The following is a 19,436-nucleotide window of genomic DNA, read 5'->3' on the forward strand; positions in this document are numbered from 1 at the left end:
TGCTTCAGTTCTGGAGACCTCTTTGCTGCCCACAACCTCAGCGACCAGTTGCGGATTGGGGGGCGTGAGTTCCAGGAGTTCTGCCCCACCATCCTCCAGCAGCTGGATTCCCGGGCCTGCTCCTCCGAGAACCAGGAGAACGAGGAGAACGAGCAGACAGAAGAGGGGAGGCCCAGCTCGGTTGAAGGTGAGCCGGCACGGGAAGGCAGGGCCTGGTGTCTGTGCTTATCTGCATGAGGACCTCGCTGGGCTGATCAGATAGAGCTGCCTGCTGAATGTCTGACCGGTTATCATCCTCTTATCATCGTCGGGAGGGGCGAGTTGGAGTCATGACTATACCGGTATCTCGTGGGCTCCCAAGACCGGTCCAGCACATTGCAGGCCAGGCAGCGTGGCTGGTGAGCGTTCCGTCGTGGGGCTTTTGGACCAGCCTCGAGGTGCTCTTTCTGGTCACTTTTCCGTTTTGGTTTTCATTAAACTACCAGGGGGCCAACACCTTGATTTTTGAGCTTAACATTTAAGGCCTTTCACAGTCTGCCCTCGGCCCACTTCATCCTCCTCCCCCTCCCCTGCCCGGTACCCCTGCTCCAGCCGCAGTGGTTCACCGTGGCCTGTGTGTGCACACGGCTCCCTTGGGCCTGGATCGACCTTCTGCAATCCTGTCGTGCTGGTGTGAGCGGCCTGGCACTTGGTACCTAGCATGTGCCGCCTGTGTCACACCCCACGTCGTTTCCTGCTGTCGTTATTTAACTCCTAGGGCCTATAGCCTTTCATGTTTTCGTCTGCCCCTCCATCTGAAAGGTAAGCTGCTTTTGGATAGCAGCGTTGGTGTATATTTTTAGGCTTCTCCACAGCACCCAGCAAGAGGTAGACTCAAGCATTTACTGATGGGTTGGCGGATCTCTGTCTGCCCCGATTGCTGCCGAGTTCAGAACGGGCTGCCCCCCGGCAGCAAGAGTACCTCCACCCTCAGTAATGGAGGCCCTCGTCTGTTCTTGTTCCTCCACAGTGTGGGGCTTTGGTTTCCTCAGTGTCTCACTGATTAACCTGGCCTCTCTCCTGGGAGTCCTTGTCCTGCCGTGCACGGAGAAAGCGTTTTTCAGCCGTGTGCTCACTTACTTCATCGCCCTGTCCATTGGAACGCTGCTCTCTAACGCGCTCTTCCAGCTCATCCCAGAGGTGCAGTAGAAAAGAAACGTGCGCGTCCTGTCTCCCTGGGGCGTCCCCGCCCCGCCCCTGTGCTCCAAGGCACCTGACAGCCGCCACCTGAAACATTAACTTCTTCCTCATGTCAAGGGATGCAAATGACTTCTGCCTCTGGATCTTCAAGGGCCTCCTCTCACTCCTGGGGCACCCAGGTTTGCCTCTGGCCTCTTCAGGGGATGTCAGATGCAAGGCTCTCAGCACTTGTCCCCCATGCTGTGGACCTGTCAGCCTTCTTCCCCCGTCAGTGCCTTTCCTAAGCCCTGTCGGCAGGACTGGAAAGGAAAGCAGCCGGTGGTGGCTGTCCCTGCCCTTGGTCCTCCGGACCCCCCTCTGTTCTAAGTAGAGGACCTGGCCATACTCAGGTGTGGCCACCAAGAGATGATCCACCTGGAATGAGGTGGAAAGAAAGAGGTTACTGACTGAAAAGTTGTATTGACCTAAAAAGTACATGATCCTTTTTATTTAAGCAGGCCCTAATCCACAGTATAGAGGGCCAAACATAGAATCAAGACTATTTAATGAAAAAAGCAAAATCAAAATTACCAAATAAAGGAAAGGGACCCACCGTCCTTCACACCTTGCATCTTGACGTTTTCCTGATAGGACTGACTTCCTGGCACCCCTACTTGACTGTTCTGAAATGTTTGTTGATTTGGTTCTTTAATTGTAACCACTGAGGAGCTAAAAAAAAATAAGACCCAAGGTGACAGTCTGCCCACCTGTCAGCTCAGGCAAGGACGTGCAGTGGTGCGATGGGTGATGTGTGGACCTTCTTTGGGAATGTTGATGGCCGCCTTCCATAGGCAGCTGCCTGGCCTTTCCCAATCAAAAGACTCTATGGGATGCCCAGCCTTGCCTTGCCTGTTCCCTCTTCATGATGAGGAGAGAAATCTGGTTTAAGGTGAACCATCTTGATGCTATGTCAGAATTCCACATGAATCTAGCAAGCACTTCTCAGGGCAGGCCTCATCTTGGGCTACTTTTTTTTCAGCTCCAGAAATTAAATTTATTAATTTTTTCCCAAGATTGGAAGTGAAATGCTGTGTTGCCTGTTGAATGGGAATACAATAATGGTACATACTCTGCCCCTGGGCTCACAGGGGAGGCCTCATCCTGGCTCACTTTTGTCCTGCCCGGAGTGTGTGACACTGGGAAATGGTAGAGGAAATATTTTTCGATGGGGTGATCTTGGAACTCTGTTCTCCACACTGCAGCCCTCTCAGAGCAAATGGAAACAAACAAATAAAGCAAAACCTGAGGGAGTTCCCTGGTGGCCTAGTGGTTAGGATTCCAGGTTTCCTGTGCCATGGCCCAGGTTCAGTCCCTGGTCGGGGAACTGAGATCCTGCAAGTTTCGGGGCATAGCCGAAAACAAAAACAAAAAACAAAACAAGGTCATAGGAAAGAAAAAAAAAAAAAAAGGCAACAAAACCTGAGATGTTAAGAGAATGGATTTTGTGGCCGTCCGGCCTTACTTGTCCGTCCCTTCTGCCCTGCACGTCCGACTTCGTTGCGTCCTGCACAGAGCGGACCAGGCGCGGGAAGTGTCCCATGTGCCTGCATAGCCAGGGTCAGATATGCCAACACGGCAGCCCAACGATCTGTCGGTCTCTTCCCCTTGCTCTGGTTTCCTGTTCCATAGAGCTCTCGAGTCCAGAGTCTGCTGGGCAGCCCCTGGCTAGGCCTGAGCACACCTCGGCTACAGGCCAAGGCAGGACCTGCCCGGCCGGGCGCAGCAGCTAGCAGGTGGGACTCAGCCACCAGGCAGCAGGGGCGAGAGACGCGGGGTTCCAAGGCCACCGCGAGTTCCTCCCCATTTCTCCTGAGCCGATGGAAGGAAATTTCATTGGACTTGAATCACTAACAAATGTTCTGTTTCTCTCTCCCTCCCTGCTTGTCTCTCTGATTTTTCTTGTTTTGCCTCCTTCGTTAATCTCCACCAAAACCCCCTCCCACTGTACCTCCCGCCCTTTCCACCTCTCTCCCTGAATGGTGGCTGCCGTGCCATGGGGCGTTCGCCCTTGTCCCTGTCCTGGGTGGGGCTGGCTCCCCCTCCCCGGCAGTCTGGGGGTACGGTCTCCTCTGTGTGACCGTCATCTCCCTCTGCTCCCTGATGGGGGCCAGCGTGGTGCCCTTCATGAAGAAGACTTTTTACAAGCGGCTGCTGCTGTACTTCATAGCTCTGGCGATTGGAACACTCTACTCCAACGCCCTCTTCCAGCTCATCCCCGAGGTATGGCCAGCCTTGCACAGGAGCACGCCGCCTCCTGGGGGATGGCGGGACACAGTGGGAGGGCCCTCCGTCTCCACAGCAGGCCTAGAGAGGAGGTCCTCTCCTTTTGGAAAGTGAAGCCAGGATGTAGGCAAGAGTGAGGAGAGGCAGCTTAGAGAAGGTTTTGAGAGCTGGTTCACATCCCAGCTCCACCGGCCACACGGTCTGTGCCCTTGGGCAAGTCACCTGACCTCTCTGTCCTTCCAAGAATAATACGGGCGGACCTCAGGGTGATGCCGAGAGGGTTATGTGAGTGAATGTTTCTTAAACACCTGGTGCTATCTGTTGGGTGAACAGAGGTAGGGTAGTTAGGTCACGTTATGGCTCCCAATTTGGAGCTTTTGGCACCAAAAACAGGATCCATAGGTCTCAATGAAAAGCTCACTTCTCCTCAGTAGGATGTTAAATTCTAAAGACAACCTGTCTCACCGTTGTAGCCTCTCCCGTTGCGGAGCACAGGCTCCGGACGTGCAGGCTCAGCGGCATGGCTCACGGGCCCAGCCACTCCGCGGCATGTGAGATCTTCCCAGACCGGGGCACGAACCCGTGTCCCCTGCATCGGCAGGTGGACTCTCAACCACTGTGCCGCCAGGGAAGCCCGACAACCTGTCTTTTGCATCAAAAAATAAGCTAGAGAGTTACGAGGATTAAATAATGAGCTCCTAATCCATGGAAGGGCCTTTATATAATAGGTGCACAGTAAAATTTTGCTGTTGGCAAAAAAAAAAGAAGAAAAGAAAGAAAATAAGCTGGAGAGAACCCACCAGTCTGGCCTCACGCATGCTGATGGCACCTTTGCCCCTTCGCCTGGGCTAACCAGGAAACCCTTCATGAGAGAGGAGGAGCCCAGTGTTTGTAAGGCTTAGCAGGGCCTTGGAGGAGTGGTCTCTGCGTAGACCTGCTGATGGCAGGAATCCTGAGGCGCTTCACTTTGGGTAGTCTGACGGGCCTGGATGAGCTGGAGGTGAAGCAGAAAGATGACGCCCCGGGCTCCTTAGAGCACTTTGTTTTCCAAGACGCAGTTTTGTGTTTTCTGAGTTGATCCTTAGATCACCTCTGTGATGTGTAGGAAACAAGGAATGTTGTACCCATGTAACAGATACAGAATCTAACCTGTACAAGAGCTCATATCTTAGTGCTTTTTGTGGACAACTGTTAGTTGCCTCTATCCACTCCACTTTTCCTTAAGATGATTTGACTCTCCTGGAAAGTTGGCCGGATTGAGTAATTTCTATTCTAGAACTTGACCTTTAATGTCTCTTAGAAAACTACACTAAGAGATTGCATTTCGTCCCTTTAAAATAGAAAAGAAAAACACTTAGCTTTTAAGCAGCCCGGAGTTCCTGGTACTGATGGTCTTTTATCTGGGACCTATTCACGAGAAGGCTGGCGTTTATTCGAGAGGCCCATTTCCTATCAGAAAACTTACGAGCAGGTCAGCAGACACTTTCCCAAGGCCCCCCTGCACAAGTCAGGAGCATCACTGAGAATGCAATTCTCCTGATTTCTACTCCTATCTGCTTCCCAATGGATTCTTTTTTTTTTTTTTCTTTCTTTCTTTTGGCCATAATTAGTGAAGTTTCCAGAAACCAAGACAAAACCCCCAAAATTGACACGTGCAGTCACACAGTCTGCTTTCTTGGCTTTGTGGTCACTGGGAGGTCTGCAGTCAGGAAGATGCCGCAATTCTTGCTATTTAACTGGAGAAAGGATTTCCCATTTTAGAAAGTATAACTGTACCATCTCCCTGTGTGTTTACAGGCAGATCAGCCAGGAACGCTATATAACGATGAAAACAAACACGAGTGTCTCCTCCTTAAAGATGGAATCTGCCGGCAGAGTCTTGTAGCAAAGCTCCAGGAGAAATGAAGACAGAGTCCTCATTAAAAGTAGAAAGTCACATCCAAGGCTGTTCTTCCTGAGAGTAAAATTCTAAAGACAGTCTGTCTTTTGCATCAGAAAATAAGCTAGAGAGAACCTAGCAGGTCTGGTGATGTGACATTAGGAAAACATCAAGGGTTAGATTTTTGCTAGAAAGGGATTGAGTACATGGCAGGGTTGTCCCGGTCTCTTCCTTTCCTAGAGTCAAGTGGTTAAAGAGATGAGAGGGGGACCAGTGAAGATCTTCTATATTCTTAAACTCATTTTGTTTTCTTGCGTCCACAGGCTTTTGGTTTCAACCCTCTGGAAGATTATTATGTCTCCAAGTCTGCAGTGGTGTTTGGGGGCTTTTATCTCTTCTTTTTCACAGAGAAGGTCTTGAAGATGCTTCTTAAGCAGAAAAATGAGGTGAGGCCTAATCATTGGTAAAAGAAGCGCTCTAGGGAGAGGATCCATCTCAGAAATGTGTCCGGTAGTGGTGTTACCTCAGTGCCAATCCAGTGAGCTTACCTGGATCCTCCGGCCATGGATTCAAACCCACAAACTATTTCATGAGTAGATATCTCACTTCACCTCAGGAGGGTATTAGCAGTAGGTGAGGGCGAATCATCAGCCATTGCAAGGAGCACCTCTAAACGTTCTTTGCTGTGCCTCCTGGCAGGAGTGAGTGTTGGCCCTGAGGTCACTCCTCTGAGATCCGTCCCACGGCAGCACCACATGCCCTTCAATTCAGCTTTCTCCAACACCTTGCCCTAGGTTTCTGTCCTATTGCCTGCTTATGTTTTCTTGGATGGTGGGAGTGAGGTCTTCCCGGTGCTGGGAGCTCCTGCCGGGTGGGTGGTTTTGCACTGACCCGACCCCTCCCTGTGGTCCCTCCAGCATCATCACGGACACAGCCATTATGCTTCTGAGACGCTCCCTTCCCCGAAGGACCAGGAGGAGGGGGTGACGGAGAAGCTGCAGAACGGGGATCTGGACCACATGATTCCTCAGCGCTGCAGTGGCGAGCTGGATGGGAAGGCCCCTGTGATGGACGAGAAGGTCATCGTGGGCTCCCTCTCCGTCCAGGTCAGTGGGCCATCCACTGCCAGGGGGGGAAGGGGCCCTTAAGCGGTAATGGCCTTGATGACTTGGGCCTACCTTGAAGGTCCGTCGTCCACCCTTTGACAGGGGGGCTTTCTTGCAGGACCTGCAGGCTTCCCAGAGCGCCTGCTACTGGCTGAAAGGTGTCCGCTACTCTGACATCGGCACACTGGCCTGGATGATCACCCTGAGCGACGGCCTCCATAATTTCATCGACGGCTTGGCTATTGGCGCCTCCTTCACCGTGTCTGTCTTCCAAGGCATCAGCACCTCGGTGGCCATCCTCTGCGAGGAGTTCCCACACGAGCTAGGTAAGTGGGCTCAAACCCCGCTCCCCAGCCCCTTCCGCCTGTGCCGACTCCTCCCCCCACTCCAGAACACACATTATGATTAATTAACACATTCTCTATGCTATGTGCAATCAAACCACTAATTCTCAACAGCTGAGTTAATAATTGAAAATTGATCATTGGACGGGACTTCCCTGGCTTTCTAATGGTTAAGACTCCACGCTTCCGCTGCAGGGGCACAGATTTGACCCCTGGTCAGGGAGCTAAGATCCCGCATGCCGTGCAGCATGGCCAAGAAAAGAAGGAAGGAAGGAAACCGATCATTGGAAATGATGGCATTTTTTCCTGGGACGGTGGTTTCCCCCACAGTCCCATAACCTGTGGCTGTTTCCTCACCTCTACACTGGGCTTAATACTGGTACCTACCTCATTGATTTATCGTAAGAAACAAAAGGCAAAAATAGTGAAAAGGACTTACTGCGTGCCATACGCTATTCTAAGTGCTCAATATAGGTTATCTCTTACATCCTATTAATCTTCCAACGGCTGAGATGTATGTTAGGACACTGGTGGGTAGAAGAAATAGATGAACCAGGGGTTGGAAGGTCCTTGGTTTTATCAGAGGGAGAGTGTAAAAAGCCTAGACTTTTTGGAAGCTCAGACACTCAGAGTCATGTCCTGGCTTTGCCATTTATTGGCCTGTGACTTTGGGCAAATTACTTTAATTTTTCTCAGTGTCAATTTTGTTTTCGAAAAATACCACTCATTGCAGTTTTGAGGAAGGAAGCTCCTTCTGTTTCACCATCAATCAGAAGAGAAATGAGGGGCTTCCCTGGTGGCACTGTGGTTGAGAGTCCGCCTGCCGATGCAGGGGACACGGGTTCGTGTCCCGGTCTGGGAGGATCCCACATGCCGCGGAGCAGCTGGGCCTGTGAGCCATGGCCGCTGAGCCTGCGCGTCCGGAGCCTGTGCTCCACAACTGGAGAGGCCACAACAGTGAGAGGCCCACATACCGCCAAAAAAAAAAAGAAAAGAAATGAGGCCATTGCTAGGTGGTTTTCTCTTTTGAAAATCCTGTGCATTGTTTTCAGCCTCTAGGCTGGTTGTACACTCCCAGCCTCACAGATGGAGACAGCTGCTCGGCGTGGTGGTGAAGGGGGCCCTAGTCTTGTCACCGTGATCTCCAGTCTGGGGCCATCTTGATTTTCACCCACACTCCCTCCAGCGTGTAAGCATGTCCTCATCAAGTTGTGTGTCCCACGACCTAGTATGAATCTTCTGTCCACACCCTCCCCTCTTGTTGTCCCCACCATAGGAGACTTTGTCATCCTGCTCAATGCCGGCATGAGTATCCAGCAGGCTCTCTTCTTCAACTTCCTCTCTGCCTGCTGCTGTTACGTGGGCCTGGCCTTCGGCATCTTAGCTGGCAGCCACTTCTCTGCCAACTGGATCTTTGCCCTGGCTGGAGGAATGTTCTTGTATATTTCTCTGGCTGATATGGTAAGTCTTCCATAGTTTTAATGCCTTGTAGGCAAAACTGGATCGGGTTATGAAATTCATTGGATTGGGAGGACAGCTAAGGGGCATTAGTTAGTTTTTTCGTTTTGGTTTTTTAAATACATTTATTTATTTATTTATTTTGGGCTGCATTGGGTCTTTGTTGCTGTGTGCAGGCTTTCTCTAGTTCCGGCGAGCGGGAGCTACTCTTTGTTGCGGTGCGCGGGCTTCTCGTTGCAGTGGCTTCTCCTGTTGTGGAGCACGGGCTCTAGGCACGCGGGCCCTAGAGCGTGTGGGCTCAGTAGTTGTGGCTCATGGGCTGTAGAACTCAGGCTCAGTAGTTGTGGCACACGGGTTTAGTTGCTCCGCGGCACGTGGATCTTCCCGGACCAGGGATCGAACCTGTGTCTGCTGCATTGGCAGGCAGATTCTTAACCGCTGCGCCACCAGTAATAACTTTATTGAGAAATCAAGTCACATGCCACACGATTTATAAATAAAAGTGTACTGTTCAATGCCTTTTAAGGGGACATTAGATTTTAAAGGATGAAAGGCCTATGTTCCTTTAGCATATGTCGTTAAAGAAATTGTTGTATCTCAACTCCAGGGTCCTTACTTTAAGTATTGCAGAATAGAGACTTATAGGTAAAGAATGGGGGAGGGAGGGAAGGAAGGAGAGGAAAATACCCATAATTATTCTCCCCAAAAACAACACTTGGGTTTGTTTCTTTTTCATCTCAATGCATTGTGTTTGTTTTTAAATAACTCTAATCACATGGAGTACACAATTTTATATCCTGGTTTCTTTTTTTACTTAATACATCCTAGACATTTTTCATGTTGCATACTCTTTAAAAGCATCCTTTTCTCATTAGCAGTAGTATTTGGTGAGAGGATTTACCTTCTCCAGAACAAGAATTGCTGGTTCAGAAGGGATGCGTGGTTTGAGGTTTTAATATGTATCGCCAAATTGCTTTTTAAAAAGCTTACCCTTCTTTAATTTACATCATTAGCAGTGTCTGAAAGTGTACATCGTACCCGCTAACGTTTGGTATAACCATTTAAGTAGTTTTGCGTTTGCTGGTTTAATACCTGATTTGTTGCATCTTTATAACTAACAAGGTTGACTTCCTTCCTTGTTGGCATGATGGTTCTTTGACAGGTTTGCATGAATTATTTTCCATATCTTCGGAAAGCAGTTATTTGTTTTTGTTTTTGTTTAATATTTATTTATTTATTTCGTCATGCTGAGTCTTAGTTGCAGCAGGTGGGCTCCTTAGTTGTGACATGTGGGATCTAGTTCCCTGACCAGGGAACGAACCTGGGCCCCCTGCATTGGGAGCGCGGAGTCTTAACCACTGCACCAGCAGAGCAGTCCCGGAAAGTAGTATTTTTGATGAGATGATGAGAGCACTGACCACCATGGTCCATCCTCAGCCCATGGAAACATCTTAGATTCTCTCCTCCGGTGGGTGGCCCTCCCTGGGGTTAGGGTATTTTTGTCACCTGCCTTGCCGGCCAGCAGCAAGAGGCCTTGAGTCACGGCAATGCTTAGTTCCATTCTCTGGCCCCTTACATGGTTGCTGAGTTTCCCAAACAAGTGACAACATTCTGATAGCAAAAAGACCTTTTGAAGTGTTTTTAAAGATCACAATAATTTTAATCAAAGTGGTTATTTTTAGTCCGCATCTAAACACATCCAGGGTTACATGCATGTGTAGTACTTTGTTTCACTTCCATAGCTGTAAAGTAGTGGTAACCACCTTGGAGAAAGGCTCTAACGTTGAAGTTCTAGAAGCTATTGCTGTTGATTTTCTTTGTAAACCAATCGTCGTATACTATATATCTTAATTATAACTATTATAATCATATATTTATACTAATGATTGTGGTGGCCTTATAATGTAAAAATATAATAATAGTAAATGCTGTAATAATTGTTAGGTAATATACATATGACTGAATTATCCTGCACTTAAAGGTTAAGAAAGGAACTGCAGCTCTCGTGTTTTTTTCTTCTTCCTCAGTTCCCTGAGATGAACGAGGTCTGCCAAGAAGATGAAAGGAATGGCAGCGTCTTGATCCCCTTTGTCATCCAGAACCTGGGCCTCTTGACTGGTTTCAGCATCATGCTGGTCCTCACTATGTATTCGGGACAGATCCAGATCGGGTAGGGCCCTGCCAGGAGCCGGCGGGGTTGGCAGTCTGGCCCTTGGCTGCCGATCCCTGGCCCGAGGACTCCTCATCCAGGAAGCACCTCGGAAGAGGCAGTTCTATTAAAAACCGTGACATGGAGACTGTATTCCTGCATTCAAATGTCAGCTGTTTTTAAAATACTGTATCCTAGGAATAAGCTGCCCTGGTAACCAGCCTCTAGGTAGTGCCTCTCTCCCTTTCCTCTTCTTTCTCAGAGTGATTCTGGAACTGAATGCAGCTTAAAAGACAAGACTAACTTTTTTCTCTGGTTGCCCTGGCCTCTTTCTCTTCCAACCAGCACTGAGACATTTTGAATCCTTTGCCCGACAATGCAAAAAGATAGCCAGGGCTCACAACTTGGTTAGAAATATCAGGAGGTGAATCTACAGTTTGGGGCCCATAAATCTAAATGTGTTTCCTCGGCCTCAAGGTGACCCATTTTTAAGCGAATCCACCTATTTTTACAGAAAAGGTATAGAAGACAGGAATCCCTCTTATTTTTTCAAAACCCGTTCAGTTGCCTTTTCTTTCAAAGAGAACTGAAAGCTGGAAACAGATGAGTAGGGCGGGAGGGAGAGGCAAGGATCACCCTGAGATGGGGGTGTGTGTCTTGTCAGGATGGTTACCTGTTCCCACTCGGATGCTTGGCACTGGTTCTGCACCTGGTGTTCCGTGGCCATCCAGGTGAGCCAGCAGGTAGGTTCTGTTGCCTGAACCTCCCCTCCTTTTGGATGAACACTGGCAGACTGGAGGGCAGAGAAGAGAGACCTGTGAGAAATCCGTTGGCTTTGCTGGGATTTCCACCCCCCCTTTCCCCACCCCCATCTCCTGGGAGACTCCCTGGAAGCACATTCTAAGCACATTGACAGTGCCCGTGTTCAGAGGGCAGACTGCACAGATTTACCTCCCTGGTCAACAGTCGTGCTGACAGGTGGCAAGCTGACTTACAGAATTGGAGTGCAGCTTGTGGTCTTGACAAGGGTAATCAGAAATGGAATCAGTGCAGGCAACGTTTAGGGTTTACTCATTCCATAAGTAACAGTGATAGAACTCTGAGATGGAAGGTCCAGAACTTGGATGGGGGCATCCCTGGGGTTTGCAGAATAGAGGACCCGTGGGTTCTGCTGCACCGTCTGGGGTTCCCCCTTCCTCCCTCACCCCAAACAAGCAAGGGCGAATCCTGTATTGAACTGAATAGGAATTGCTCTAACTCTCTTCAGAAAAACGGATCGATAGACTTGTGTGTGAGACCGTAGGCCAGCCGCCGGCCCTGTGGAGCCCTCTCCTCAGAGCTCTGGCTTCTAGGGGAGCTAATCTCCAGGTTCACTAGGTGAATTGCTTTATTATTATCATATTGATAATGTGAGATTCTTTAGCCACTCTGGGGAGCCGACCTCTCCAGAAGCCTTCCTCAGTGGTGCCCACAGTCGCAGCCCAGGAGCTGTGTTCGCAAACTGACTTGTGCACGTGGCTGACGAGTCCTGGTCCGTCACCACCACCCGTTAGTTTTTCCGTTCTGACAGGAAAACTTTCCATTCTATGGTAGTTAAAAGCAGCATCTACTCTGGCTTTTTCCCCCACCCCGCCTCCCCCCACCCCTTGGGAAACATCCGTCAAACCAGGACTATTCTTGAAAAGAACACGAGTGGGAAAACCGCTGGTGATGCTTTATAAGTTTTTCTCATCTTGCCTATTGACTTTGATAGATTTGAGAATGGGCAGAAGAAGAAGGAAAACTCAGTTCTCATGATTCTAGATGAACTATCAGGACAGACTCCTGGTAGGATTATGGTCCAGTTTTTACCAAAGAACCAATTCCTTGAATGTTGGAATCTAACTTTTTATATTGTCATTATTATTGTCATTGTTACTGTTTTAAAACGATTCTTTGTCTTTTCTGTTTGATTCCCCTCAAACTGCTTTCAGGAGCTAGCAGGAAATAACACTCAAACCTTAGGACTTCAGAAGATTTTGCTTCCCTTAATTCACATGGATGTATTAAATTTATAATTTTAGCATCCCCTATAGATCTGTCATTCCTTACAAATACTGTTATCCTTGGAGTAGAATCCTAAGTAAGAGTTAGTGGGTTTCTAGTTTTAGGAGAAGAGCTCAAAAATGTAACCTTGAGCAAATTAAAAGATAAAATACGAAGTAGCAGGGTGCCTTCCCTTCTCACGCACACCTATATTAAGAACTAACTTTCCTTTCACAGACAGCTGCCTCAAAGGGAAATTCTCTTCAAACTAATTGGTCCAGGGGCCAGTCCTAGTTTGAGCTTAGGGGTGGAGACACTGAAATCGTGCAACTGATTATGTGTTGCCATTGGCAACAGATTTTCCTCAAATTGAAAATGTGGCCATTTCTTTTTGAAGTGTTGGATTTGCTGTTTTAAGCATTTGTACATATTAGAAGTCTGAGGAGTATCGAGTTCTGAGGACCTTTTTCACCTCTGGCATTAGCATCTTCACCCTCCCTTTCCCTGCGTGGACCGGCTCCCGTTAAGGATAACAAGGAAAGTATGTGTCACATGCAGGAGCGGTGACCCAGGAGCAGGGCTTCTGCTGCTTCTCACCCTCCCCCTGGCTTGCAGGTTGCCTTCTGTCCTTGCCCCAAAGGTTTTTTGTGTCTAGTGTCAACTTAGGTCTTTCCTTCATTGGTCCTTCACCCTGGATTTTAAAAAGAAGGCTTCTCTGTTCGGGTATCCTAAGACCCGTTTTTAGTAAGTCCTCTTCCACATGGTAATGTGGAGATGGTAATACGTTGGAAATCTGCTTAAAAAACGAAAAGTTGGGCTTCCCTGGTGGCGCAGTGGTTGGGAGTCCGCCTGCCGATGCAGGGGGCGCGGGTTCGTGCCCCAGTCCGGGAGGATCCCACATGCCGCGGAGCGGCTGGGCCCATGGGCCATGGCCGCTGAGCCTACGCATCCGGAGCCTGTGCTCCGCAATGGGAGAGGCCACAACAGTGAGAGGCCCAGGTACCGCAAAAAAATGAAAAGTTGTCTGATTTTTGCAAAAGAGAGGTTAGATTTTTATTATTCATATTTCCTTTTACAGTTCTGCAATTCCATCACAGTATTTTTTAAATAACTCAGGTGTTATGAGGATAAATTAGGAAAAATAACTTAAGTTATGTGGACTGTCAATGTTTTTATTTGTAAGATTCTATAAATAAAGCTATATTCTGTAACTGTTGAATCGCAAGTGTCATCTTTGGCAACATCGTGGGTGTAATGAAGACTCTTGAACACAAGATGGGGCTGGTGTCTTGCTAACTTATAAAGCTTCATTTTACTGGTTCAGCTTACATTTGGAGAGGGGTTTTAGAAGGAACCTCAGATAACATAACATACTCACTTTAAATGATTAAGTTATCTTTTAATGGAGCCCATGACTTCATCAGTGATGGAAGAACTGTGGTGTTTCCTAAGAAGAGCTTTTGGAGAGTACACTTGGTTCATTTAAACCACATCTCCTGTATGTCTTACAGGGAAACGTTCTCTCCTGAGACTTAAAATTCTAAACCTGTTCTTATTCCAATTCATTCAAAGGGCCAGGGATCTGTTGTTTATCTTCGACCACAAAAACGAGCAGTGGTGTAAAAAAATTGATGCCATCTTATTCATACATACATTAGAGATTCCCAAATGCCTGTTGCTCAGTCCTCCCATTTTTTTAAAACTCAAGAATAATATATTAAGTGGCTCCTGTTGGCATTTTAAATTTCATTAAGTAGCTGCTATATTGGACTAATGTCTGCTACAGCTGTTCAAAATGATAGTCACTCTGTCCTTCGGCTTGTGCCACCTCTGGAGAGCCTACCCAGGCTGGGATTAGTGCCTCCCTGTTGACACCTCAGTTACTGGACTTGCACTGTAATCTCTCTTGTTCTTTATAAACTGAGTTCCTTCTGGGTAGAGGCTATATACCTGGTTTCTTTCTGTGATACCAGCACCTGCCACACAGAAAGAATGAATGAAAAGACGAAATGAAATGCCTGCAAGTTCTGTGTTGATGGAAGGGCTCCTTTTCCACTGGAAGCAGTTCCTGTTGTGTTTTCCTGTCTTTGGTGTTGGTTTTGCGAATGCCTTGTTTCCTGATCCTTCTTTATTTAGAAACAGAAATTTGAGAGGTGAGTTTGTGGCCAGTATAGAACAGAGCTAAGCAGAGTAAACAGGTCCCTAAGAAGATTAAAACTTTGATCTCAGCCATCTCTTTGTGATACTGCTAACCAGCTAAGCCATTCAGGACATTTTTGGTAGAAGGTGAATGCCCTTCTCCTATCACGTTGCTTCAGCACACTCGTCTTGACCATTCAGTGATGCTGAGATCTGATTTGAGCAAAATCCATTTCGAGAAATCATGAAGACACCAAACGTGGACACAGGGTTTTTGATTCGTGGGAAAACAAAATGCTCATCTATTTTAAAGATTTTTGTACTCTTAATGATCTAGTGCGATACATGTGGACTTCTCAAGGATGATAGGTTTGAATCCCAGCAGAAGTGAATCCTTTTCATCCTTCTGGAATAAACTGAATTATATTCCATTTAAATATTTTTTTAAAAAATGGTGGTTGGAAAAGATCCATAGGTCCTTATCATCTCACAGCTAAGTATGTTTAGATCTGTCAGCCAAAAAAATACTTTTCAACATCACAATTCTTGCCAGATGTTTCTTCAAGGTTTATTTTAAATGAAGGAAGGGAGTTAGACTACCCTTCCTGTATAACAGCAATCTTTGACCCTAGCAGTGGATGGGATCCTGAAACAGTGGCATCAGTTATCGTTAAGGAATAATCTAAAAGTGTTCTTATTCTGGCAATCAGAAGCCAAGAAGTAGTTCTTTCTTCCATTAAGCTCTGGATTTCTTTTTTTTTTTCTCCATCTGTGGTTTGCTTCTCTATTGAGGTTGCCTAAGAATGAACTTAGGCAGTAATCCACAGGTTGTCATAAATACACATATGTAATAGAAAACCATCAGGAAATTCCTAGCAGAGGCCCCTGGAAAGAACTTTTTTGATGAGGTAATTCTAAATGTGAAATGTGCTCTTAAAATACACGTCGTCCTACATTTGGCTTTTTGTGTGAACTCATTTCATAAGAGAGATGGGGTATTGCTGTCTTTGTGTGAAGGGTGGCAAACAGACCAGCAGAGGGCCTTGTGCTGTTCCACCCCAGGCTGGGGGAGTGGGGAGCAGATTGAGGGGACGGGGGAGGTGTGTAAAAAGGGTAGGGGGGCGCTTTGCAGACATCACTGAGACCACAGTCTAGGCCCACCCAGTTAAAAGCAAGAAACGAGGGCTTTCCTGGTGGCGCAGTGGTTGAGAGTCCGCCTGCCGATGCAGGGGATACGGGTTCGTGCCCCGGTCTGGGAAGATCCCATGTGCTGGGAAGATCCCATGTGCCGCGGAGCGGCTGGGCCCGTGAGCCATGGCCGCTGAGCCTTCGCATCCCGAGCCTGTGCTCCGCAACGGGAGAGGCCACAACAGTGAGAGGCCTGCATACCGCAAAAAAATAAAAAAAGTAAAAGCAAGAAACGAGTAAATAAAGAGCAACCCTGGGGTTGGGAGATGGGGAAGAGGAAGGCACCAGGGCACCCATGCCCACAACCCACGTTCAGGGCTGCCAGATTCTGGCCAGAGCCTCTCGTCCAGTGACCCCTAGGTACATCCTTGCGTGAGCTAGGCCGGGCCTCCATGCAGCTACTGGTGTAACATAGGCCTCATCTACTTTAATTATTAAGAAAAGGGTACATTGGCCTAAAGTAAAGAATGTCCATGTTAAAAGTAAAGATTAGATGTCTCCCTTCCTGGGACGCCAATGCTGATACTCTTTCAATGATAAGACTCCTTTCCCAGATGCCAAGGTCACACTGACTCGCTGTGTAGTGCTGATCCTTTTTTTAACCTTCAAGGAATGTATCCCTGACTTGTTTAATGTTCTTTGTTCTGACAACATATAAAACTGCTGAAAACCATGCTTCTCTGGAGCAGTTCCTCAGAGTTATCTGAGATGCTCTCTTGAAGCTGTAGTCGTCAGTTTGGCTCAAAAAAAACCCTCTTCTATTCCTATCATAAATTGTTAATTGATTATTTTCGTTGACACCAGCATAGGCCGCCACCACGACGAGGGCATTGGAGGTCAGTGCCAGGCTCCATGGGTGCTACGGTGGCTCTGCAGACTTGATATGAGGACAGGAATAACCCAGAGCCATGCAACGCCTGGGTGCCACGCTGCCCTGGTCAGCCACAAGGATGCTGCTGCTGGAATCCACAGCTACTCCCGTGGGGGCGTTGAACTGCCCGTTGCCCTCCTGTGGGAGCCAAACCTGAAGAGGAACTCTAACAGCCCCGTCCACCTTCATGGAATGGTTATGGAAATCTGTCGCTACAATCTCATACTTGTTCACAAGATGGGGCCCTGCAAAGTGTTGGTCAGTGGCCTCATGGCCCCCAAAATGGCCAACCAGCTTGCCACTGGGCCAGAAGGTAGAGATGCAGCAACTTCTCGAACACAATGATATGTCCATTCACTTCTATGGCTACTCCCTTGGGGCCTATGAGGCAACCAGCTCCAATCTTGGTCTTGAACTTGCCCTCAGAAGAAAAGATGCTGACCCCATGGTTGTCATAGTCTGCCTTGAAAATGTCTCCATCGGTGTCCACTGCCACACCTATGGGCACTGCAGCTGCTCAGGGGAGGCCCTCGAACCCCATAGTGGAACTTGAACTGAACTTGAACTTGATTTCTCCTCATTGGAGAAATCCTGGATACCATGGTTACCGCTGCCTGCACCTAGCTGTGGACACACCCTGTAAGTGGATGGATTCATGCTTCTCCCTTCCAGGCTGTCCTTCCTTTTGCTGCCCTTGCTGTGCGTGAAGCTGGGCCTCTGCAGGCGGTGGGGATTGGGTGCTGGGCTTCACATTGTCCAGGGAAGGTGGCAGGTCCCAAGATGCCAGGCAGACATGCTGCTAGGCTAACATTTTTATATACATAAAAATCTAAGAATGACACCCAGACCGGTTAAAAGGAAATTCCTTCCAAAACATGACGTTAACCTTGTGGGTTTTAAGGAGAAGAAAACAACTAATTCAATAAAGGACACATTTTTTTCTTCCTTAAAATAAAGGATTAGGTCTTTAATTATAGATGCTCATAAGGAAGGAAAAAAGTCTCTTTGATCTACTGGATCCTCCCAGAATAGGAAATTCTTTCAAGTGACATGTTCCCTTTAAGTTCTTGAGATTAATGAAGCAAGCTCTTTTGAAGCTGGTGTCTGGTTGTATCCTACAGGTATGCCCTCCCCTTTTTCCTTTGATTGGAGTATAGTCGATTTACAATGTTGTGTTAGTTTCTGCTGTACAGCAAAGTGAATCAGTTGTACATATATCCACTCTTTTTTAGATTATTTTCCCATATAGGTCATTACACAAGCATGGCCCTTGAGATGAAATATCTTTGCTGCCAAATTCACATGGTTTAAATATTTTGTGGTAATTCTCCAATAATGTAGATTCCCCCCCCCCACCATCCCATTTCTTTTGAAAACTGCATGAGCAGGAGAAAGAGATTAAATTTAGATTTTTCTTTTCTGGGAAAACTAACTAACTTTAAAAAAAAACTAGATTAAATTGATTTTTCAGGATAGATGGTTCAGTTGTGTATGCTAACTAAAAGGGTAGGCAAAATCTAAACATTAGAGATCTCAACATTATTTTCATTCGGTTTTAAGGAGTGTTAAATTTATTCCTGCAAAGCTGTTTCCCCAATTATGCTCTACTTAGCTTAATAGAAAACTCTTTTGCATCCCTTTGTTCATACATTAAATTTTTGCTTGAAAACTGCCTTGATCTAGCTGATGATAAAACTTTTTTCATTGAAAATTTTAATGCAGACTTATAAGCTAGTTTAAATAAGAAAGCCCTTAGAAAAGTGTTTAACTTTGATGTTTTTGAAGCAAATGAAGATAAGCAAGAATGGACTCTGTCTTGGTCTTCAGCCAAAAGGGCACAGGAGGGCTTCCCTGGTGGCGCAGTGGTTGAGAATCTGCCTGCCGATGCAGGGGACGCGGGTTCGTGCCCCGGTCCGGGAAGATCCCACATGCCGTGGAGCGGCTGGGCCCGTGAGCCATGGCCGCTGAGCCTGCACATCCGGAGCTTGTGCTCCACAACGGGAGAGGCCACAACAGTGAGAGGCCCACGTACCGAAAAAAAAAAAAAAAAAAGGGCACAGGATTTTGAGTCCAAAAGAATGGATTTGTGTCAATTCCATCGCTGACTGGCTGTGTGAACTCTGATATGTTTAACCTCTTCACACCTCAATGTCTATCTACGAGGTAGAAATGATCATTTCTATACTATCTACCTGCATAAACATAATGAGAAGTAAATGTATAAGAAAGCGCTTTATAAATTAAAACTCTATACCAGTGGTCATTAACATTTTATTGTCTGGATTCCTTTGAGAAACTGAAAAATATATGCTTTCCTACATATTTCTCACCCATACCCCAAAGCACTTAAAAATATACTCAAAACCTTTATTTCATTTATAGTTGGGACCTGGATGAGGAGGGAATGATTTGAAACCCTGTGGTACAGCAAATGCAAGAGCTCTGGGACAGAAATGAGCTTGGTCTGTTTGAGGTTATTTGTATAAATTGCAGTATATACAGTATAAACAAGGCCACTTTGTCTGAATTGTAGTGGACGTAAAGGAAGAGGTTTGAGCTGAGTTCAAAGAAGTAGACAGAAGTCTACTAAGAAGTAGATCACTTTCAGGAAAAAAGGAGACACTTGAGGGTTTTAAGCAGAGGAATGATAAAAATCAGACTTAAGTTGAGAAAGATCTGTTGCATGGAAAAATGGACTGTAGGGGGAGTAGGTTTACAGGATATGGTGTGTGAGGGATTGAGCCTCCCTCTCTGCCTGGCCCCCAACTCTAAATTTGTGGCCCAAGCAACTTGATGAATGCCTGTGACGTTTACCTATGGCATCTTACCGGTGGAA

The 19,436-nt window shown here is 47.2% G+C and overlaps 1 protein-coding gene across 6 annotated transcripts in view; it reads left to right on the top strand.

The window, feature by feature from the left end:
• SLC39A14 (solute carrier family 39 member 14) overlaps positions 1-13,615 on the top strand; it is a 46,326-nt gene extending 32,711 nt beyond the window's left edge. For 5 of the 6 annotated variants that reach the window (XM_081237703.1, XM_081237707.1, XM_081237704.1 and 2 more), the window contains 7 exons: positions 1-187; positions 3,269-3,438; positions 5,644-5,766; positions 6,238-6,426; positions 6,545-6,752; positions 8,047-8,231; positions 10,256-13,615. In XM_081237703.1, the coding sequence (XP_081093829.1) occupies positions 1-187; positions 3,269-3,438; positions 5,644-5,766; positions 6,238-6,426; positions 6,545-6,752; positions 8,047-8,231; positions 10,256-10,402 (1,209 nt within the window). In that variant the 3' untranslated portion in view covers positions 10,403-13,615. Of the gene's footprint in view, positions 188-1,009; positions 1,180-3,268; positions 3,439-5,643; positions 5,767-6,237; positions 6,427-6,544; positions 6,753-8,046; positions 8,232-10,255 lie in introns of all 6 variants that reach the window. The other variant, XM_081237705.1, reaches the window with a different exon arrangement.
• Positions 13,616-19,436: the final 5,821 nt, after the last annotated feature.

Source organism: Mesoplodon bidens (genome assembly GCF_964165515.1).
Source record: "Mesoplodon bidens genome assembly, chromosome: 6".
In the NCBI taxonomy this organism is placed as follows: Eukaryota; Metazoa; Chordata; class Mammalia; order Artiodactyla; family Ziphiidae; genus Mesoplodon; species Mesoplodon bidens.